Source organism: Gorilla gorilla, chromosome 9 (assembly GCF_029281585.2).
Source record: "Gorilla gorilla gorilla isolate KB3781 chromosome 9, NHGRI_mGorGor1-v2.1_pri, whole genome shotgun sequence".
Classification (NCBI taxonomy): Eukaryota; Metazoa; Chordata; class Mammalia; order Primates; family Hominidae; genus Gorilla; species Gorilla gorilla.
The window spans coordinates 72,182,713-72,203,032 of NC_073233.2; the positions used below are offsets into that span (position 1 = coordinate 72,182,713).

Genomic DNA, 20,320 nt, shown 5'->3' on the forward strand with positions numbered 1-20,320 from the left:
CAATCACCTCTCGGAACGTCACTCGGGTAGGTCCAGAGGCGGGGTCAACCCGGCCCGGCCCCGCCCCCCCGCCGGATCCAAGGCTCCTCGTCCGCAGCCTTTTTTCTCCCTCCTTCGGCCCCGGGGCTCACATCCTCGCTGCCTCACACCTTGGGCGTGTGTGGGAGCAGGAGAGGGATTCTCTGGGGTCCCCATTTGGAACCTGGAGACCCACTTCTGCCAACAAGTCCTTCAGCCCCTCTGGGCCTTAGTTTCCCCCTAGTGAAGTGGGGATAGTGACAGCTCCCCCGGGAGCCAGTGAAAACTTTGTGAAGGGAGTGATTACTGCGGGCGAAGGCGCTTGGCACAGCCACAACTGAAGCTCAGCCGTCGGATGTGATTATTGTTGCTATTGTTACCGCTCCGCCTGGACTGGGTGCCCGGTCGGAAAGTCCCGCTCCCCGCTCCTCCTCCCAGGCGCGGAAGCTTCGCGTCGCCCGCCTCGGGGGACACCTCCCGCGCCATCTCGGGGGCACTGGAGATAAGGAAAGGAACCTCCTCCCTGGCTGGGATGGCTGCCCGGGCGCGGGAGGAGGGCCGGGGACCCGGTGAGGGTGGACCGTAGGGCCCGTGGGGGCTTCACGCCTGGCAGGCGGCCGGCCAGGTGAGCAGGGCCGCGGGCGCGCCGGGGCGAGGGGCGGACCCGCGCGGGGTATTCGGGGCTCCGCGGGTTCAGGCCCGGGGGCGGGGCCCGGGGGCCATCTTGGCTATGGGCGGAAGTTTTCTTCAGAGACCGAGGGACGGGAATCCGTTGCCGCCCCCGGCCGGGCGGCACGACCCCGATTTGGCTATAGGAGAGAGGAGCGTGGGAACTGGCGGACCCCCATACAAGTAAAGGCGGGCGGCCCGGGGCACGGCCCACCCGGGGACCCCCTGGATGCGGCACGGCCCCCGCAACTCGGCCGCCCTCCTGCCGCCTCCCGTAACCCCGGGCGCCCGCCAGCGGCGCAGCTCGCGCCAATTCTCGTACGGTTTCACGCCGGGTGCGGCGCTGGACTGCGGAGCCAGCCGGGCCGCTGCGCAATTTGCGTAGCGAACGGCGCCCGCGCAGGCGCAGGAGGGGGAGGGGGGGCGGAGCAGCGGGAGCCGGGGAGCCGGAGCCCCGGGTCCCCACGACCTGAGCCGCCTCTCCCATCAGCGGCCTGAGGACCTGGCGTCCGCCTCCTCCCTCCCCTTGAGGCTGGAGCGTGGACGCGGTGGGGGAGGGTGGGGCGGGGGCAGCTTTCGAGAATTACGAGGACAGGAGGCAGAGGCCCTCCCCATCCGCATTATTGGAGGAGAGAGAGCCTCCCCCAGCTTGGGGAGGGGGAGAGCGGGGCATTGGGCGCCCCCCGTAGCGGCCGCTGCCCTGACCCGACGGGTATCGGCCGGCTCTCCCCCTCCACCCAGGACGACATGAACGACCGAGGCCAGGGAGTCCTCTCCTTGGGCCTCTGCATCCCCCCATCCTTGGCTCTGGGGTAGGCCCAGGGAGGAGACACCCCCAACCCCTATCCGGTCTGTCCTGGAGAAAAGAGACTGCCCTTCCATGCCCCTGAGTGAGGGGCCTGGGGCCCAGGCTGCCTGTGTTCCCCAAGGGCAAGGGTCTCTCTGTTGAGGAGGAGGGGCCTGTCAGCCACAACTTCTTTCCTCCTGAGCGCCCCATCTCCCTCTCTGCACCCTGCAATTCCCACCCCTCCGTATTTATTTCCCTGGTCCCGCCGACAGCCCCTGCTTGTCTGTCTCCGGGATTCAGGCCTCCCTCCCTGACATGGAGAGTAACCTGTCTGGCCTGGTGCCTGCTGCCGGGCTGGTGCCTGCGCTGCCACCTGCTGTGACCCTGGGGCTGACGGCTGCCTACACCACCCTGTATGCCCTGCTCTTCTTCTCCGTCTATGCCCAGCTCTGGCTGGTGCTTCTGTATGGGCACAAGCGTCTCAGCTATCAGACGGTGTTCCTGGCCCTCTGTCTGCTCTGGGCCGCCTTGCGTACCACCCTCTTCTCCTTCTACTTCCGAGATACTCCCCGCGCCAACCGCCTGGGGCCCTTGCCCTTCTGGCTTCTCTACTGCTGCCCCGTCTGCCTGCAGTTCTTCACCTTGACGCTTATGAACCTCTACTTTGCCCAGGTAACCAACTGTGGTCCCGGGTGGGGGGCGGGAGGTGGCAAGCCTCAAGGACCCACAGGAGTGAAGGGCATCTCTGCTTCTAGGTGGTGTTCAAGGCCAAGGTGAAGCGTCGGCCGGAGATGAGCCGAGGCTTGTAAGTACTCGGGACACTGGTGGGCTCAGCCTCCAGGTCAGGGGCAGGTGACAGTCCCATGTAGATCCCTTCCCACCTCTCAGGGCTGAGACAAAGGCAACCCAGGGAATGTCTGTGGAAGATCTTGGAAAAGTTAAAGCACCTGGCGCAGATGGCTCAGCAGAGGCCTTGCAGATCTGCAAGGCACAGGAATAGGAATGCTTGTGGTAGTGTGAGGGAGAGGGCCCCAGTGTCATCCACCATGGAGGGCGAGCTGGAGGCTCCAGCCCATGGAAGCACCAAAGCCATATGCACTCCTGGGTGACCTGGGGCCGCAATGCCCTCGTCATTTGTACAGTGTCTTACGGTTTATAAAGAGCTTTCCCAGCCATCTTTTATTTGTACAATTTGCCTGAGAGGCTACTGTCCTCCCTTGAGAGATGAAGAAACTGAGGCCCAGCCAGGTAAGACAGCAGGATCAAGGTCGCAGAGCTAGGGCTCAAACAGAGACTTCTGACTCCAGTTGGTGCACCTTCCGAGGTACCATGGCTGTCAGTCACCTTCTGACCTTTTTGGGCCTCAGTTTCTCCATCTGTAAGAGTGGAGGAACAGGGCTCAGACTGGATGCCCTGAGTTTTGTCGACATTGGGGTTTCCTGCAGGAGGTGGGGCAGGTGGTGAGTGCTGAGGGCTGTTGAGGGCCCACGCTGACTGTGCTGTGGCTGCAGGCTCGCTGTCCGAGGGGCCTTTGTGGGGGCCTCGCTGCTCTTTCTGCTGGTGAACGTGCTGTGTGCTGTGCTCTCCCATCGGCGCCGGGCACAGCCCTGGGCCCTGCTGCTTGTCCGCGTCCTGGTGAGCGACTCCCTGTTCGTCATCTGCGCGCTGTCTCTTGCTGCCTGCCTCTGCCTCGTCGCCAGGCGGGCGCCCTCCACTAGCATCTACCTGGAGGCCAAGGTAGGGCTGCAGCACTGATGCCCAGGTGTCTTTTGGGTCTCTCGGCAGTGGTTCTCAGGGTGTAGAGGAAGCTGGGAGCCTTCTCTCCCTGAGGGTCCTCTGTTGTTACCTGTGCCAGGGGACCAGTGTGTGCCAGGCGGCCGCGATGGGTGGCGCCATGGTCCTGCTCTATGCCAGCCGGGCCTGCTACAACCTGACAGCACTGGCCTTGGCCCCCCAGAGCCGGCTGGACACCTTCGATTACGACTGGTACAATGTGTCTGACCAGGTGGGCATACGCATGTCTGCCACCTCCTTAGTAGCCATGGCACCTTGGCCCCAGCTGGCCTGGGCCCTGTCCCACTACCCCTTTGGCGTGACTGCAGACTGGCACCAGCCCCTGCCTTCCCACAGGCGGACCTGGTGAATGACCTGGGGAACAAAGGCTACCTGGTATTTGGCCTCATCCTCTTCGTGTGGGAGCTACTGCCCACCACCCTGCTGGTGGGCTTCTTCCGGGTGCACCGGCCCCCACAGGACCTGGTAAGGGTCTGCTCCCTCTTCTGTGGGGCCAGTGGAGGGGGCGGATGTTGCAAATCCTGGGTTGGAGTCTGGGGTTGGGCCTGGGAGGCCAGTGCGGTACAGGAGTAAGTATCGATGATGGCTTCCTCCCCCAGAGCACCAGCCACATCCTCCATGGGCAGGTCTTTGCCTCCCGGTCCTACTTCTTTGACCGGGCTGGGCACTGTGAAGATGAGGGCTGCTCCTGGGAGCACAGCCGGGGTGAGAGCACCAGGTAGGAGCTGTGGCACTGCCTCAGTACCCCTGCCTTACCCCCCCGCCCCGCTGGCTCCATCAAGCTATGGGGGACCGAGATAGCCGGGTCTTGCCTTCCACCCCTGCCATGGCCTTTGCTTCCCCATTTGTACTAGGTGAGGTCCCCTGGGTTCCTATTGCTAAAGCCTCCACCCCTTGCCTAGAGATGTACTTTGCCCTGGGCCCCGAAGGTCTAGGTCACAGGGGTTCTGTTCTAAGCCTGTCTTCCTCCTGCAGCTCTTGTGACTGTGGCCCTGGTCACTGTCCTGAGACTGACCCTGTTTCTCTGCTGCAGTATGTCGGGCAGTCTAGGCTCTGGGAGCTGGTATGGTGCCATCGGGCGTGAGCCGGGCTGGTATGGGGGCAGCCAGACGAAGACCACTCCTCTGCTCTTCTCCCAGGTGCCAGGACCAGGCGGCCACCACCACAGTCTCTACTCCACCCCACAGACGTGATCCCCCTCCCTCCCCCACAGAATACCCAGGCCCCAGTCCCCCTCACCCTAGGCCCCTGTGCCAAGTTTGTCTGCCGCTTCTTGCCCAGGATCCTGGGGGTCGTGGCTGCCCTCTCCTCTGGCCGGCTCCTTGCTGCTCCTGTCATAGTGAGCTTGTGCCATCCCCCTAGGATGGGGGGCATGGCCCTGGCTGCCAGATGCCCACAGCACCCTGGCATGACCTGCCACCTCCGCTTCCACACCGGAGCCAGCTACCTCTCCTGTGCCTGCCACTCAATAAACAGTGTCTGCGCCCCACAATTGTGCACCTGTCTGTCATCTGCCTTGTGTTCCTATCACTTTTGCCTGTTTGGCCTAAGGCTGAACAGACACTGGCCCTTGAAGTGGGCTGCTAGGCTGGGCAGGGGTGACTTACCCCATCAAGGCTGGTGGGCTGGGAGAGGAGGGGCCTGCAGTTTGCAAGGGAAGGAGACCACACAGGCCTTTGTTCTCAAAGCTCTCCTGGCCCAGAATTGCCCCACTACCTCCAGATCCCTCTCCACTTGAACAGTTGCTACTCTTTCCTCAAGACCTGCGTCAACTGTTACCTCCTTTAGGAAGCCTTCTGTCTCCTGGTCAAGGGACATGGCCCCTCTGCTGGGCCCCACAGCCCCACATTACTGATTATGTGGCCATTGAGGTTTTTTGTTTTGTTTTGTTTTGTTTTTTGAAGCAGGGTCTCACTCTGTCACTCAGACTGGAGTGCAGTGGCACGATCATGGCCCTCTGCAGCCTCAACCTACCAGGCTCAAGCAATCCTCCTGCCTCAGCCTCCCGAGTAGCTGGGACTACAGGAACATGCCACCATTCCTGACTAATTTTTTAATTTTTAATTTTAGAGGTGGGGTTTCACCATGTTGCCCAGGCTGGTGTCGAATCCCTGGGCTCAAGCAATCCACCCACCTCAGCTTCCCAAAGTGCTGGGATTACAGGCATGAGGTACCATGCCTGGCAGCTTCTGAGTCTTAACCCCAATGGATTAGACTTTCTGGAGGCCCTGTTTCCCTATCACCACCCCAACCTGGTCTTTAGGAGTCAGGAGTTAGTCCAGGGCTTGCTGGGGAGTTGGCGCAGTGACTGAGCAGCTCCCATCTTCCTACCAGGGCGTGGGTTTGCCCAGATGTACAGGTGGTCCCCTAGCTATGCCCTCCCGGTAGCCCTCTTCTCCACTGTCCTTAGTAGCATAGTCACTACCCTTTGCTTCCATGGCCCTGGCAGGTCTGTCTGATGGCTAGGAGTCCTTTGCTGGAGGGTCTGTCCCCTGCCCACATAGGTGGTTGTCCCAGCTTTTCAGAGTTCCCTTGGCTTATCACTGGGCCTGCTTCAAAACCCTTTACTTGGGACCATCCTGGGCACCAGGCCCTCAGGGCCTCCAGAGAGGGCATCTGAGACTCATAGAGAATCAGCTTGAAGCTGGACAATCACTTTTTGTTGAAAGGAAAACTGCTAACATTTGTGGGGCACTTTATTGTGTGTGCCAGGCTCTGTTTTGAGGATTTCTAAACACTGGCCTCCTTAATGCCCAGAACAGCACCCCGAAGTGATGATTAATCACCCCTTTTCTGTAAGTGGGAACAGGGAGACTCCAGAGTTTGGTAACCTGTTCAGGTTCCCTACCAGTAGTGGGTGGTCAGCCTCAAAGCCCAGGCTGAAAGCCATCCAGCATGAGGGCTGAGGACCCCAGCAGGCACCAGAGGGTCTTTGGAGAGGTCACAGGTTGTCAAGTGGGTGAGAACAGGGCGGGGCAAGTTCAGGACCAGCCAGGGCCTGGGTGTTCAGGCAGTGGGAGAGTGGATGCTGGCACCAGTGCCATGCTGGGATCTGCAGGCAGCTTCAGCCACAGCCTTCCGGGGCTGATTTCTGGGCATGGAAGTGAGAACCAAAAGCTGGGGCAGGGAGCACCCTGGAGGGATAGCCGGGGAGCAGGTAGAGGGCCAAAAGCTGGAGTGGGGACAGGAGGTGCTCCAGCAGCAACTCCCCAGAGGTGGGTCCCAACCTCCACGTCGGCCAATTCCAGGTGGCCCCACCGGGTTTCCCCCACCCCTTTGTCCCGCGGAGCCCCTCCCTCATGAGTGCTGAGCCCAAGGGCCAGGCTGTCCCCAGGGGAGGAGAGTTGCGGGCCCTTCCCGATCCGGTAATGGGCCTGGGAGATGCCAGATTAGCGTGGTGCCTGTCCGGAGAGACGGGCCAGCTGATGCCCAGGTCGGGGCCCTGCCGCTGGCCACACTGGGCTCCGGTCCAAGGCTAGAAGGCTGGCCCCTGCTGCAACCCCTCTCTGGCTCCTCTGCCACCCACCTCCCGGGGCTGGCCGGCTGTGGGGAGCCGGGCGGCCGCAGGTAAACGGCTTGGGGCGGCGCCGGCGGCGAGGGCGCTGCACGGAGGGAAGCGCGGTGCCGGAGGCGTTAACTGCGGGAGGAGGGGGGCTTCTGCCGGCGGGAGGGGGGTCCCAGCCCCGGCGGCCGCCCGCTCCGCCCCTGCCGCCTCCGCGGCCCAGTCGGCACCGGCGAGGCCGTGCTGGAACCTGGGCCTCAGCCGCAGCCGCAGCGGGGCCGACAGTAAGTGCGGGGCGGGCTCCGGTGCGCGGGCAGGACTTCGGGGCAGGGGCGCCCCAGGGGCGACTGGCCGGGCGGGGTGCCCACCTCTCGCGCGTGGGCGCCTCCGGGAGTGGTGTGGCCGCCGGTCCCGCCGCCAGCCACGCTCCGAGGCGTCGCTGTGCGGACGCGGGGGAGGCGGTGGGAGCGAGCTGCGGGCGCTGCGCGGTGGCCCTGCGGTCTGGCGTGTGCACGCTAGTGTCCACACACGTGTGCGTGGGCTCTGGGTGCCCTGGCGCGGCCGGCACGCCCATGGGGGCCGGGGATGCCGGGGCGTCTGCGGAGTGTGCAGGTGGGGTGCGTGCGTGCAGCGGGGCGGCGCGGCGCTGCAGCCTCGGGATGGAGCGTGGGCGCGCGGGTCTTTGTGCCCGCGCGTGGCGGCGCGTGCCTGGGCGTGTGTGCGCGTGGGCGCCGCCGCCCGCTGTCTCGGACTGACAGCTGTCTCGGGGGCTGCCGCCCCGGTGTGGCCTTTGCGGACCCCCGCCCCGCTTTTTCCGGGAACTGGGCGTCCCCAGCACCCCTCCTCGCCTGGGTGCGGCGGCCGGGACCCGCCCCTGGGTTCCTCGAAAGCCCGGCGGGGCGCGGGGGCACCCTGGAGGGCCAGCTAGGAAGCAGGGCGAGGCGAGAGGGGACGGAGAAGCCGCGGAGATGCTGTCGCAGCCGCAGCGGGCGAGCAGGGACCCACCATTCCCCTGTCCCCGCCCTGCGCGGTCTGGCCTCTCCTCCGGGTTTCCCTTCGGACGCCTCCGAGCCCCCTCAGCCTCCTCCTCGAGGGCCAGCTCCCCGCACCCGCCCCAGGCCCCACACATTTCCTCGCTCGCCCCGCTTCCCCCTAGGCAGGCTTAGGCTCTCTTTCGGCCTCCCACTCGCCTTCCTTTCCCTTCTCGGTGCCCTCCTCTCTTCCCTCACCCGGTAGTCCCAGACAGGGGCTGAGGGCCGGGCAGCGGAGGTAAGGGGAAGGCTGGAGATAGGAGGGGGACTGGGTGTGTCCAGCCAGAGGGATGTCTGTGGACAGTGCGGCTGGGGGCTTCATGGATCTTTGGGTGTGTAGGGGATCGAGGAGGAGGGTGTGGGTGTCAGGCCAGCTCAGTGACCCCAGCATCCCTGGTTTTGCCCGCAGTGACGACAGCTCCCCAGGAGCCCCCCGCCCGGCCCCTCCAGGCGGGCAGTGGAGCTGGCCTGGCGCCTGGGCGCGCCATGCGCAGCACCACGCTCCTGGCCCTGCTGGCGCTGGTCTTGCTTTACTTGGTGTCTGGTGCCCTGGTGTTCCGGGCCCTGGAGCAGCCCCACGAGCAGCAGGCCCAGAGGGAGCTGGGGGAGGTCCGAGAGAAGTTCCTGAGGGCCCATCCGTGTGTGAGCGACCAGGAGCTGGGCCTCCTCATCAAGGTGCGTGGGTGGGCCGCAGCCCCTTCAGCTGTCACCCATCACCCCTGGCGCTAGCTGTGTGCCAGTGAGGCCCTGTGCCAGTGCTGCTTTCAGATCAGTATCCCTGAGGACGGGGTGCAGTGGGAGGCTGTGGGACAGAGGCTGGGGTCCAGGTCTCTGTGTTTTCAATAGGGCAACTGTGGGGTCATTTGTTTTCCCTGGAGAGCCTGGCACAGGACTGTGCACCTATAGTGTCTCCTTCAGGGTGTGATGGTGGTGGGATGAGGGGGAAATGAATGAATTAATGAATGAATGGCCATAGTGCATGGGCTATGTTACATTTGCACAGGTTCCACTCACCGGTCTAGATTGCCACACAAAATCCAAGACTCTCATTTAAACATGAATTACAGTTAAACCGCAAATGCCTTTTTTTTTTGAGACAGAGTCTCCCTGTGTCGCCCAGGCTGGAGTGCAGTGGTGTGATCTCAGCTCACAGCAACCTCCGCCTCCCAGATTCAAGCGATTCTCCTGCCTCAGCCTCCCAAGCAGCTGGGATTACAGGGATTCATCACCACACCCGGCTAATTTTTGTGTTTTTAGTAGAGATGGGGTTTCACCATGTTGGCCAGGCTGGTCTCAAACTCCTGACCTCAAGTGATCCACCCGCCTCGGCCTCCCAAAGTGCTGGGATTGCAGACATGAGTCACCACGCCTGGCCCACAAATGCCTTTTTAATACAAGTCCATCCCAAGCAATATTTTTGTTTGCTAAATCTGGCAACCCTACCTACACTGGTTCCCATACTTTTCTTGGAGTCATGTGCCTTAGAAAAGCCCAAGAACATGGTGAACACACCCCCTCCCCCTGGAAAAGTGTGCATATGAACATGTGCAGGTGATTTGGGAGGGTTCCAGGATCCATGCCACCAGGAATGCCAGGTCAGGTGCCCCTTCCCCCAGCATGCATGCTTACCATGTGGGGAGAAGGGGGGCACGTCAGGGTTCCCTGAGGCACTTCTGGTCAGACTCCAACCATAGACTCAAGAAAGTGTTGGCCGGGCACGGTGGCTTATGCCTGTAATCCTAGCACTTTGGAAGGCTGAGGTGGGTGGATCACCTGAGGTCAGGAGTTCAAGACCAGCCTGGCCAATGTGGCAAAACCTCATCTCTACTAAAAATACAAAAATTAGCCGGGTGTGGTGGTGCATGCCTGTAGTCCCAGCTACTCGGGAGGCTGAGGCAGGAGAATCGCTTGAACCCAGGAGGCAGAGATTGCAGTGAGCCAAGATCACACCACTGCACTCCAGACCAGCCTGGATGATCGGTCTCAAAAAAAAAAAAAAGAAAGTGTTGGGCTGCAGCCTTCTAGGGTACAGTCAGGCAGGCACGTCTGTTACTTTTTCTGATTTCGGAGTCACTGTCATACAAAAAAATTAAGATTTAGCTTTAATAAATTAATGTCTATTATTTGAAATTGAAGAGTACCCTTTGTTCCCTGCCTGTTCTTTGTGGAGGGAGGGGCCATTGGCACGGAGGCCTCAGTGTTCCAGCAGATTCTCAAGGCAGCAGGACTCAGGGCAGAGATGAGTGTGGGGTGGGGTTGGGACACAGACCACCCGACAGCGTCTCTGACACTTACAGAATGCCAGTGGAGGCTCAGAGAGGCGTGGGAAGAATGTGTCTGGCCAGACCACAGGTCAGAGGGAGGGAGGGAGGGAGGGAATCTGACCTAGTTTGTCTTCACAATGGAATTGCTTTTTTCCTGGATAAGAAAAAGGAAGAAAAGGAGAGGCAGGACCTAGAAGGGTGGGTGACAGCCGCTTTATTTCTCTTCCACAGTAGGATTCACTCCCTGAATTAGTTGTGCAGCAATTGTGCACCTACTGTGTGCTAGGTGCTGTAGTGTTATATGCCAAGGGGATATTGGAGTGGATCAGACACAGGGTCTGCCTTGGAGGGTGTCACATCTAGGCAAGGGGAGAGATCCATGGTCAGACAGATCACTGTAGGATTCAGTGGAAAGGAAGTGTCCCTCTTTCTGTTAAGCACCAATTGTGCTAGACCTTGAGCTAGGGACTGGGGACAAGGATGGAGATGTCAGGGGCCTGAGGAACGACCTGGTGATTGAAATACACCAGGCGAGAGGGGTAGAGAGTAGAGACGAGGGGCAAGAGATGCCCATGTGGAGAGACAGCATGGGCAAAGGCGTGGAAGCTGGAAAGTTCCGGAGCATTTTGCAGAACCTGGAGTTAGCAGATGCCTAGTCATTTGAAGCAAAAATTAGAACACACAGGATGACAAAGGATTTTTCCCTTAAGTCGTGAATTTATTGGAAAAGTGTTGCAAAATACACATTAAATCACTTTTAATTAGCTATTTCGCTTCTTGCTTTCATTCACAATTATTACAGGAATGGAATAATCTCAGAAAATCTGGGGGGAAGGTTGCTGTAACATGGGGTGCCAAATTGGAGTCCCAGGGAGAAGACTAGAGGAAGGGGGGTGGGGACCAGTTTGAAAAAAGGAATGCTGGTCTGGGGCATTTAGGCCTGCAAGGAGTGGGGAGCCATGGAGGGTGTTGAGCAGCCACTTTAGGACGATTTGTTTGGACTAAGTCTTGCTAATGAGGACTGCAGTCAGGGGGTGAAGAGGTGCTTTATGATATGCCCCACAGACACCATTCTGGTACCTTGACACTGCTGCTTGGGGAAGAGTCTCTCTGATTTCCTCTCACCTAGGGCAAGCACTCTCAAAATAGTCCCTGCCCATGGGACTATGCTGGCGAGAGGAGGAGACACCCAAATAGGGACATTACATTCATTTAATAATATGTATTGGCTGGTCCGAGTACAGTAGTGTTTACAACTAATTGATCACAACCAGTTACAGATTTCTTGGTCCCTTCTCCACTCCCACTGCTTCACTTGACTAGCCTTAAAATAATAATGATACTTATTGAGAGGTGCTCAATCAATATGATTTACACTGCAGCACAGGGTTTGGCTTGGGCTTCGGCAGGGGTGGGATGTGTGTGTTTTTGTGTGTGCGTATAAACCTCCTAAAAATTGGGAGCAAAATTTTGTGGCATATAAACCTTCCTGGAGAGAAAGTCCCTAGCTTTCTTGAGATTTTCTAAGGAAAGGGACTCAAATTCAGCTTCCATAGGTGCAATGGGAGTGGTGGGGTTGGAAAGCTGGAAACATAGGGTGTGGTCACTGCTTGGGAACTTACTCAACAGTCAGTGCTTACTTTGTTGCAAGTTCACAAAAAATCTGGGAGGCAGATGCTGTCACTATCATCCCCATTTGAGACATGCAGAAGCTGAGGCCAGAGAGTTCACTTGCCCAAGTCCCATAGCACCAACATTTGAACCCAGGCAGTCTGGTCCCAGGGTCTGTGCTCCTGACCATGGTAAAAGTGGAAATTTGTTGTCTGAAGTTGGGGGCCAGATACTGAAAATGTTTCTCAAACATTGTAGAAGTCAAACAAACTTGCCTGCAGGTAGACTGGACCCAGTTTGTATCTTCTGCTGTAAGGGACTGCCTCCTGGGAGACCAAAGGGAAGGGGAGAACAGGGAGGAGCAGGGAAGGAGCCACCCTAGAGACTGGAGGGGCCACGAGTTGCCCTAGACAGGAGGGAAGAACTGAAGCTCCTCCTTCTGCACCTTGTCCTGCAGGAGGTGGCTGATGCCCTGGGAGGGGGTGCGGACCCAGAAACCAACTCGACCAGCAACAGCAGTCACTCAGCCTGGGACCTGGGCAGCGCCTTCTTTTTCTCAGGGACCATCATCACCACCATCGGTGGGGGAGGGGATTGGCATGTGGGGGGGCGGCAAGGAGCTTCCTCATGGGGGAAGGTGCAGGGAGACGGAGGGGTCCCAGGTGGCCCCTAGACTTCCTGCATCGCCCCTCTGCCCAGGCTATGGCAATGTGGCCCTGCGCACAGATGCCGGGCGCCTCTTCTGCATCTTTTATGCGCTGGTGGGGATTCCGCTGTTTGGGATCCTACTGGCAGGGGTCGGGGACCGGCTGGGCTCCTCCCTGCGCCATGGCATCGGTCACATTGAAGCCATCTTCTTGGTGAGCTGCTCCATGCCCTGCCTGCCCTTGTGCTGGGCTCCGGCTACCCTTCCCCATGTCCCTGGCACATGAGCGCGCCCCCAAAGACCATAAGCCTCTCCCACAGGCTCCTGGGGGCGGGAGTGGGGAGTATGGGAGTGGGGATTGTTGGTGTCTCTTGGGTCCTGCCTACTGCCCCATCCCGCAGAAGTGGCACGTGCCACCGGAGCTAGTAAGAGTGCTGTCGGCGATGCTTTTCCTGCTGATCGGCTGCCTGCTCTTTGTCCTCACGCCCACGTTCGTGTTCTGCTATATGGAGGACTGGAGCAAGCTGGAGGCCATCTACTTTGTCATAGTGACGCTTACCACCGTGGGCTTCGGCGACTATGTGGCCGGTGAGGCCGCCCTTCTTGTGCTGCACTTTCCCATCTACTTTATTCCTGATCAGGGGCTCTGCACTCCTGCCTTTCCCTCCAGATCCCATGTGGTTGCTCTAACCCCTGCATCCATCATGGAATGCACCATCACAGCCTTGCACACACGCCAGCGCCTTATGCACACTCACATTCTTATATGCTTGAGTCCCATGCATGCTCACACATATATTAAATGCACCCCTCGCCTGTGTCACATTCTTGCACGAGAGCGCCCCTTCTTGCATGCTTTTATCTTGCACACTTTCAACTCATGCACACCACTCATTTTCCTGCCTGCACTCACACACTCAAGCACATACCCATTGCCCTAGGGAGGGCAGGTCCTCTCCAGGAGCTGGGAGGGGGCACTGAACCAGAGCTCACAGGCTTGCCCCACAATCCAATTCTTTCTACCTTCCCTGGTGGTATCCCAGGCGCGGACCCCAGGCAGGACTCCCCGGCCTATCAGCCGCTGGTGTGGTTCTGGATCCTGCTCGGCCTGGCTTACTTCGCCTCAGTGCTCACCACCATCGGGAACTGGCTGCGAGTAGTGTCCCGCCGCACTCGGGCAGAGGTAGGCGCCCCAGGGTTGGCACTGTGCCTGCGCACTGTGGTGCAAATGTGCTGTTCCCTAGCAGGGGGTTGATCAGGCTGTCTCCTATCCAGGGCGTGGGTTCCTGAGGCAGGGGCTGAGTGAGCCTCTGTGTGTGCCCCGCAGGGAACAGAGGGGTATAAGTTTGTGGGTAACTTCACCACCTCTTCCTTCATGGGTAGGATTGCCGGATTTAGCAAATAAAAATGCAGAAAGCCAGCACGGGCAACATGGTGAGATCCCGCCTCTAGAAAAGGCACAAAAATTAGCCCTGCGTGGTGGTGTGTGCCTGTAGTCCCAGCTACTCGGGAGGCTGAGATGGGAGGATCGCTTGAGCCAGGGGAGGTCGAGGCTGCAGTGGGTCATGATTGCACCACTGCACTCCAGCCTGGGTGACAGAGTAAGCCCTGGTCTCAAACAAACAAACAAACATTAACAACAACAACAAAAACAAAACTCAGTTAAATTTGAATTTCAAATAAATAAAATTTTATTATGGCGGGGGGCAGTGGCTCACGCTTGTAATCCGAGCATTTTGGGAGGCTGAGGCGGGTGGATCACGAGGTCAGGAGTTCGAGACCAGCCTGGCCAACACAGTGAAACCCCGTCTCTACTAAAAATACAAAAATTACCTGGACGTGGTGGCGGGCGCCTGTAATCCAAGCTACTTGGAGGGCTGAGGCAGGAGAATCGCTTGAACCGGGGAGGCAGAGGTTGCAGTGAGCTGAAATCGCACCACTGCACCCCAGCCGGGATGACAGAGCTAGACTTGTCTCAAAAAAAGAAAAAAAAAAAAAAAGCATGTCCCAAATATTGCACGAGATATATTTATACTAGAATTTTATTTGTTGTTTCTCTGAAATTCACATTTAGCCAGGCGATTTGTATTTTGCCACCCTGCTGGGAGCACCCAGTGGAGGAGCCCTTCCATCCTTGGGGCTGGCTGAGGCTGGAGGACCAGGCAGAAAAGAGGGTTGGGTTTTGATCCCTGCTGGTGAAGGGGCAGGTTCCCCGGGGGTCGCGGAGGGGGTCTAGACCTCTAGTCGAGGGCTGCTTTCCCTCTCCGTGCAGATGGGCGGCCTCACGGCGCAGGCTGCCAGCTGGACTGGCACGGTGACAGCGCGCGTGACCCAGCGAGCCGGGCCCGCCGCCCCGCCGCCGGAGAAGGAGCAGCCACTGCTGCCTCCACCGCCCTGTCCAGCGCAGCCGCTGGGCAGGCCCCGATCCCCTTCGCCCCCCGAGAAGGCTCAGCCGCCTTCCCCGCCCACGGCCTCGGCCCTGGATTATCCCAGCGAGAACCTGGCCTTCATCGACGAGTCCTCGGATACGCAGAGCGAGCGCGGCTGCCCGCTGCCCCGCGCGCCGAGAGGTCGCCGCCGCCCAAATCCCCCCAGGAAGCCCGTGCGGCCCCGCGGCCCCGGGCGTCCCCGAGACAAAGGCGTGCCGGTGTAGGGGCAGGATCCCTGGCCGGGCCTCTCAAGGGCTTCGTTTCTGCTCTCCCTGGCATGCCTGGCTTGTTTGACCAAAGAGCCCTCTTTCAACGAGACTGAAGTCTGGGGAGGAGGCTACAGTTGTCTCTCCGCCTCCCCCCTGGCCCCGGCCCTTCCCTCACTTCCATCCATCTCCAGACCCCCCAAGGCTTTCTGTGTCGCTGCCCCGGGCGGGTGTATCCCTCACAGCACCTCACGAGTGTGCCTCAAAGCCTGCATCAATAAATGAAAACGGTCTGCACCGCTGCGGGCGTGACGATCCCGGACGCGAGTGGGTGTGGAAGTGCTTTCCTCGGGCCACCGTGGGGGCACCTCTGGCCTCCCGTGACCCCCAGGCCGAGGGTCCCCGGGCACCCAGGTCGGTCAAGTCTCGGCCCTCTCAGGCCCGCGTCTCTGCCTGGAGGAGGCTGTGTAGGGTCCGGCTTGGGGATCAGCCGGGATGGGCTGCGCGTCTCCGGCCTCCGCACACACATTGGCGGGTGGGGTGCGGGGAGGGAGAGGCAGGGGAGAGAGAATGGCATCTCGCGTGGAGGGCTGTCGTTTGAACTCTCCCAGCGCGAGACCCTGCCCCGCCCCTTTCCTGGAGCGTTGACTCCCTTCTCGTCTCGAGGCCTGTGGCGTCTGGGTCCGTTGGGGCAGAACCATGGAGGAAAAGCCTTCGAAAGTAAGACGTCTCCCTAGGCCCCTTACCCTGTCCGCTCCCAACCCACTCTTGGTCCGACTCGGGCCCCTGGCGCTATTTCTTACTCAGCCTTGGCTGCCCGCAGCCCCCACCCAACCCCACGTTCTACAGGATCCCCAACCTGGCCCGGCTCAGTTCCCCAGCCCGCTCTTCCTTCCCGCTCCAGCCATCCGCGACCCTTGGCTCCCTCCTTGTATGTGGCCCACAGGTGTCACTCAAGTCTTCCGACCGCCAAGGCTCGGACGAGGAGAGCGTGCACAGCGACACTCGGGACCTGTGGACCACGACCACGCTGTCCCTGGCACAGCTGAACATGCCGCTGTCCGAGGTCTGCGAGGGCTTCGACGAAGAGGGCCGCAACATTAGCAAGACCCGCGGGTGGCACAGCCCGGGGCGGGGCTCGTTGGACGAGGGGTACAAGGCCAGCCACAAGCCGGAGGAACTGGATGAGCACGCGCTGGTGGAGCTGGAGTTGCACCGCGGCACCTCCATGGAAATCAATCTGGGGGAGAAGGACACTGCATCCCAGATCGAGGCCGGTCAGTGTGGCCTCGCCAGGCCGTGGGCACCCGCAGGGCAATAAGCTGGCCAGGGACTCAATTTCTGGAGCTGTAAAATGGGGGGAAGCTGATGGGATCCAAGTTTCTAGGATTCCCTGGGAGAGGCGCCCGCGCCAATCTTTCGCCCTTTAAATCCGCCAGGCATTCTTGGAGCGCCCCCTCCCGGGCAGGCGTTGTAACAGGCCTTTCGGTCGTGACGCGGAGAGTCCGGGGAAGCACGCACCAAATAAATTGCGCAAAGACCCCGTGGTAGGACCTGCGGGGTTTTTTTGTTTGTTTTGTTTTGTTTTTGAGACAGGATCTCACTCTGTCGCCCAGGCTGGATGGAGTGCAGTGGTGCGATTATAGCTCACTGCAGTTCAAGTGATCCTCCCGCCTCCCACTTTTTTTTTTTTTTTTTTTGAGACGGAGTCTCGCTGTGTCGCCCAGACTGGAGTGCAATGGCACGATCTCTGCTCGCTGCAACCTCCGCCTCCCGAGTAGCTGGGATTACAGGCGCGCGCCACCACGTGCGGCTAACTTTTGTATTTTTAGTAGAGACGGAGTTTCACCATGTTGGCCAGGCTGGTCTCGAACTCCTGACCTCAAGTGATCCGCCGGCCTCGGCCTCCCAAAGTGCTGGAATTACAGGCTTGAGTCACTGCGCCCGGCCTTTGTTTTTTAGAGATGACGTCCTGCTTTGTCACCCAGGCTGGAGTGCAGTGTTGTGATCATAGCTCACTACAGCCTCAAACTCCTAGGCTCAAGGTATCCTCCAACCTCAGCCACCCCCACCACCCCGAGCTGGGAGGACAGGCCGGCACCATCCTGCTCAGCTAATTTTTTATTTTTTGTAGAGAAAATTTCGACATGTTGCCCCAGCTGGTCTCAAACTCCTGGGCTCAAGTGATCCTCCTGCTTCGGCTTCCCAAAGTATTGGGATTACAAGTGTGAGCCACCATGCCCGGCGAGACCTGTGTTTTTAATGGAATCATCCCACCAGTTGCAAGAGTTAACTCCTTGTCTTATGATTTGCGCTGGTTGAGGAGGTGTACATCTTTCCATTAGTCAGTTGCTGGTTACAATTTCTAAGCCCCTACTACGTGCTGGGCACTGTCTGGCACCCCCTCAAACTACTTCATCAGAGAGTAAGAACCAATAACAGTATAACAATGGTTACATATTGAGCACTTGCTGTGTGCCAGGCACGGGGCTTCCCGTGGATTGTCACCTTCAAACTTCACAACCTCCATAAAGAGCTATTTATTTTTTATTTATTTATATTATATTTTTTGAGATGGGGTCTCACTCTGTCGCCCAGGCTGGAGTGCAGTGGCGCCATCTCGGCTCACTGCAAGCTCTGCCTCCCGGGTTCACACCATTCTCCTGCCTCAGCCTCTGGAGTAGCTGGGACTACAGGCGCCCGCCAGCACGCCCGGCTAATTTTTTGTATTTTTAGTAGAGACGGGGTTTCACCTTGTTAGCCAGGATGGTCTCAATCTCCTGACCTCGTGATCCGCCCACCTCGGCCTCCCAAAGTGCTGGGATTACAGGCGTGAGCCAACCGCGCCCGGCTATTTATTTTTGAGTCAGAATCTCACTCTGTTGCCCATGCCGGAGTGCAATGGCGCAATCTTGGCTCACTGCAACTTCCGCCTCCCCAGTTCAAGCAATTCTCCTGCCTCAGCCTCCTGAGTAGCTGGGATTACAGGTGCCTGCCACTATGCCTGGCTAATTTTTGTATTTTTAGTAGAGACGGTGTTTCACCATATTGGCCAGGCTGGTCTTTAACTCCTGACCTTGTGATCTGCCCACCTTGGCCTCCCGAAGTGCCTGGATTACAGGCGTGAGCCACCACTTGGCCAAGAGCCAAGAGCTGTTCTTTTTTTTTTTTTTTTAGTTTTTTTTTTTGAGACAGAGTCTCACTCCTTCACTCAGGCTGGAGTGCAGGTGTACGATCTCGGCTCAGTGCAAGCTCCGCCTCCCTGGTTCAAGTGATTCTCCTGCCTCAGCCTCCCGAGTAGCTGGGATTACAGGCACTTGCCAGCATGCCCGGCTAATTTTTGTATTTTTAGTAGAGACGGGGGTTTCACCATGTTGGCCAGGTTGGTCTCGAACTCCTGACCTTGTGATCCACCCACATTGGCCTCCCAAAGTGCTAGGATTACAGGCATGAGCCACCGTGCCTGGCCAAGAGCTGTTCTTATTACCCCATTTTACTGATGAAGAACTTGAGGGTCAGAGAGTGTCAGTCACTGGTCCTAAGTGTCACACTGTGGGGCAGTCAGAACTGGAACCATGTGGGTGGGGCTCTAAAGCCCAGGGTTGTAACCTCTGTCCCATGCTGACCCCAAGGCTGCACCAGGAGCTGGTCTCTGAAGGCCATTCCCTCTCACGAGGTGCCTACCCATCTCCTGTGCTCCAGGGAAGGCCCAGGAGTCTGCGGATGACTAACCCTTTTTTCTCTTCTCCCAGAAAAGTCTTCCTCAATGTCATCGCTCAATATTGCGAAGCACATGCCCCATCGAGCCTACTGGGCAGAGCAGCAGAGCAGGGTTGGAGGGGCTGGGGAGACTGGGCGTTTCGGTGGGGTAGGGGATAGGCAAATTGGGGGTTGATAGGATATGAAAGTTGGGGGTGGTTGGCAGGGTGGAGAGGCAGGCAGGCTGGTTGGGGGTTTGGGGGCCACAGGGAGGAGGTGGGGGCATTTCAGCTGTGGGCAGAGATGAAGTACCTGGACGCCTAAGCCTCTTGCTGCTTCTCCAGCTGCCACTGCCCTTGATGGAACTCATGGAGAATGAAGCTCTGGAAATCCTCACCAAAGCCCTCCGGAGTGAGCTCCCCGCCAACCCCCAAGAACTCCCACGACAGATTCTGGTGGATTTTGCAGGGCTGGGGCCCAGGGGGGTGGGGTTTCAGGGTGCCTTATGTCTTGTCAGATGCCCTTGGCACTCACAAGTATTCCAAGGGCCCCATAAAAGCTAAAAGCTGAGGGACTGGGCACAGGAAGACCCAGTGGGGGACATGTGGTGATGGGCAGAGGCCTGGGCTCCAGGCTGAGTGGAGCCCCTCTCCAGCTGAGGGAGGCTTTTCTGTGGCTGTTTCTCCACCTGCACAGTGGGATGACCGCCTTGGTGTGGCCTCGACTCCCTCTGGTTGGGGAGTTGTGAGGAGCCTTTGGACAGTGGATTATGTGGGTGAACTTTTGCTGCTGGGGTAGGAAACCCCAGCGGTGATAAAGGGCCAGCTGATGGCTTAGAGTGGGTGGCTGGTCCAGAAGGTGGGCAAACCGCTCGCTACCACCGCCCTAGTTCAGGCCTGCAACGTCTTCCCTAGCCTTGACCTCATCCATCCTCCACCTTAACACTCAGCACCCTTAGAGATGCAAAGTTCCCCAGGCTAACACAGACCTGAGTGCCCTGCGCTGCTGCTACCTCGAATCATCTGCGGTTCCTCGAATCACACATGCGGCGCCCCCTGGTGGGGAGACCTTTCGGTTGCTCACTGCCCTGAGCCGAGCTCTGCCCTCCTCCTAGGCTACCAGTTAGGGATCGGCAGGGACCACTTCCTGACTAAGGAGCTGCAGCGATACATCGAGGGGCTCAAGAAGCGCCGGAGCAAAAGGCTGTACGTGAATTAAAAACGCCACCTTGGGCTCGAGCAGCGACCGTTCGGGGACCGTTGGGTCCCCAGACCCAAGCCCGACCCCATCCGAGTGGAATTTGAGTCCTAAAGAAATAAAAGAGTCGATGCATGGTCCGTGAGTCAGTGCATGACAGCCCGCGTGAGGCGGACGCACGTGGCCCCGCCCTTCCCCGTGACCTTCATTCGGTCACCGCAGTGACCTTGAGCTTTCTCCGTCCGGGCCCTATCGGCCCTACCTTCCGGGACTCGCAATCCAGGACTTCTTGCATGTTTTAAGTCGGTTTCACCCACCCCGAGTTCCGCAGCTCTGTGGGGCTACTGGGTCTACGGTTCGAGTGCCCAGTTGGTGTTGCTTTGGGGGAAGGGGGTAGGGGGAACGGGGCAGCACCTCCCTCCTCGCGACGGCGCGCTAGGCTCCGCCCCTCAAGCATAGGTAGCAGG

The 20,320-nt window shown here is 59.1% G+C and overlaps 3 protein-coding genes across 17 annotated transcripts; all 3 read left to right on the forward strand.

Moving 5' to 3' along the window:
• The first annotated feature begins 56 nt into the window (after positions 1–56).
• Positions 57–4,760, forward strand: GPR137 (G protein-coupled receptor 137). 11 transcript variants are annotated; one of them, XM_063693223.1, is made up of 8 exons: positions 57–643; positions 1,775–2,146; positions 2,230–2,279; positions 2,986–3,211; positions 3,330–3,479; positions 3,605–3,733; positions 3,868–3,986; positions 4,302–4,760. In XM_063693223.1, the coding sequence occupies exons 2-8, from the start codon at positions 1,790–1,792 to the stop codon at positions 4,459–4,461; spliced, it is 1,191 nt and encodes a 396-aa protein (XP_063549293.1). In that variant the 5' UTR covers positions 57–643; positions 1,775–1,789; the 3' UTR covers positions 4,462–4,760. The 11 variants fall into 11 exon arrangements, with proteins under 11 accessions (XP_063549293.1, XP_063549291.1, XP_063549295.1 ...); XM_063693221.1 differs by having other exon boundaries at positions 510–643; positions 4,408–4,760; XM_063693225.1 differs by having other exon boundaries at positions 510–643; positions 3,868–3,973.
• A 1,797-nt stretch (positions 4,761–6,557) lies between these two features.
• KCNK4 (potassium two pore domain channel subfamily K member 4) lies at positions 6,558–15,274 on the forward strand. Of its 5 annotated transcripts, none has more exons than XM_004051441.4 (7): positions 6,558–6,835; positions 8,211–8,476; positions 12,134–12,257; positions 12,376–12,536; positions 12,724–12,910; positions 13,366–13,505; positions 14,595–15,274. In XM_004051441.4, exons 2-7 carry the CDS (start codon positions 8,288–8,290, stop codon positions 14,973–14,975), a joined length of 1,182 nt encoding a protein of 393 aa, XP_004051489.1. In that variant the 5' UTR covers positions 6,558–6,835; positions 8,211–8,287; the 3' UTR covers positions 14,976–15,274. The 5 variants fall into 5 exon arrangements, with proteins under 5 accessions (XP_004051489.1, XP_055210365.1, XP_055210361.1 ...); XM_055354386.2 differs by lacking the exon at positions 6,558–6,835 and adding an exon at positions 6,855–7,054; XM_055354385.2 differs by lacking the exon at positions 6,558–6,835 and adding an exon at positions 7,180–7,382.
• Positions 15,275–15,563: 289 nt separating this feature from the next.
• On the forward strand, positions 15,564–19,991 carry CATSPERZ (catsper channel auxiliary subunit zeta). Its single transcript, XM_004051442.4, has 5 exons — positions 15,564–15,677; positions 15,904–16,234; positions 18,710–18,789; positions 19,001–19,067; positions 19,771–19,991. The coding sequence occupies exons 1-5, from the start codon at positions 15,657–15,659 to the stop codon at positions 19,872–19,874; spliced, it is 603 nt and encodes a 200-aa protein (XP_004051490.1). The 5' UTR covers positions 15,564–15,656; the 3' UTR covers positions 19,875–19,991.
• Positions 19,992–20,320: the final 329 nt, after the last annotated feature.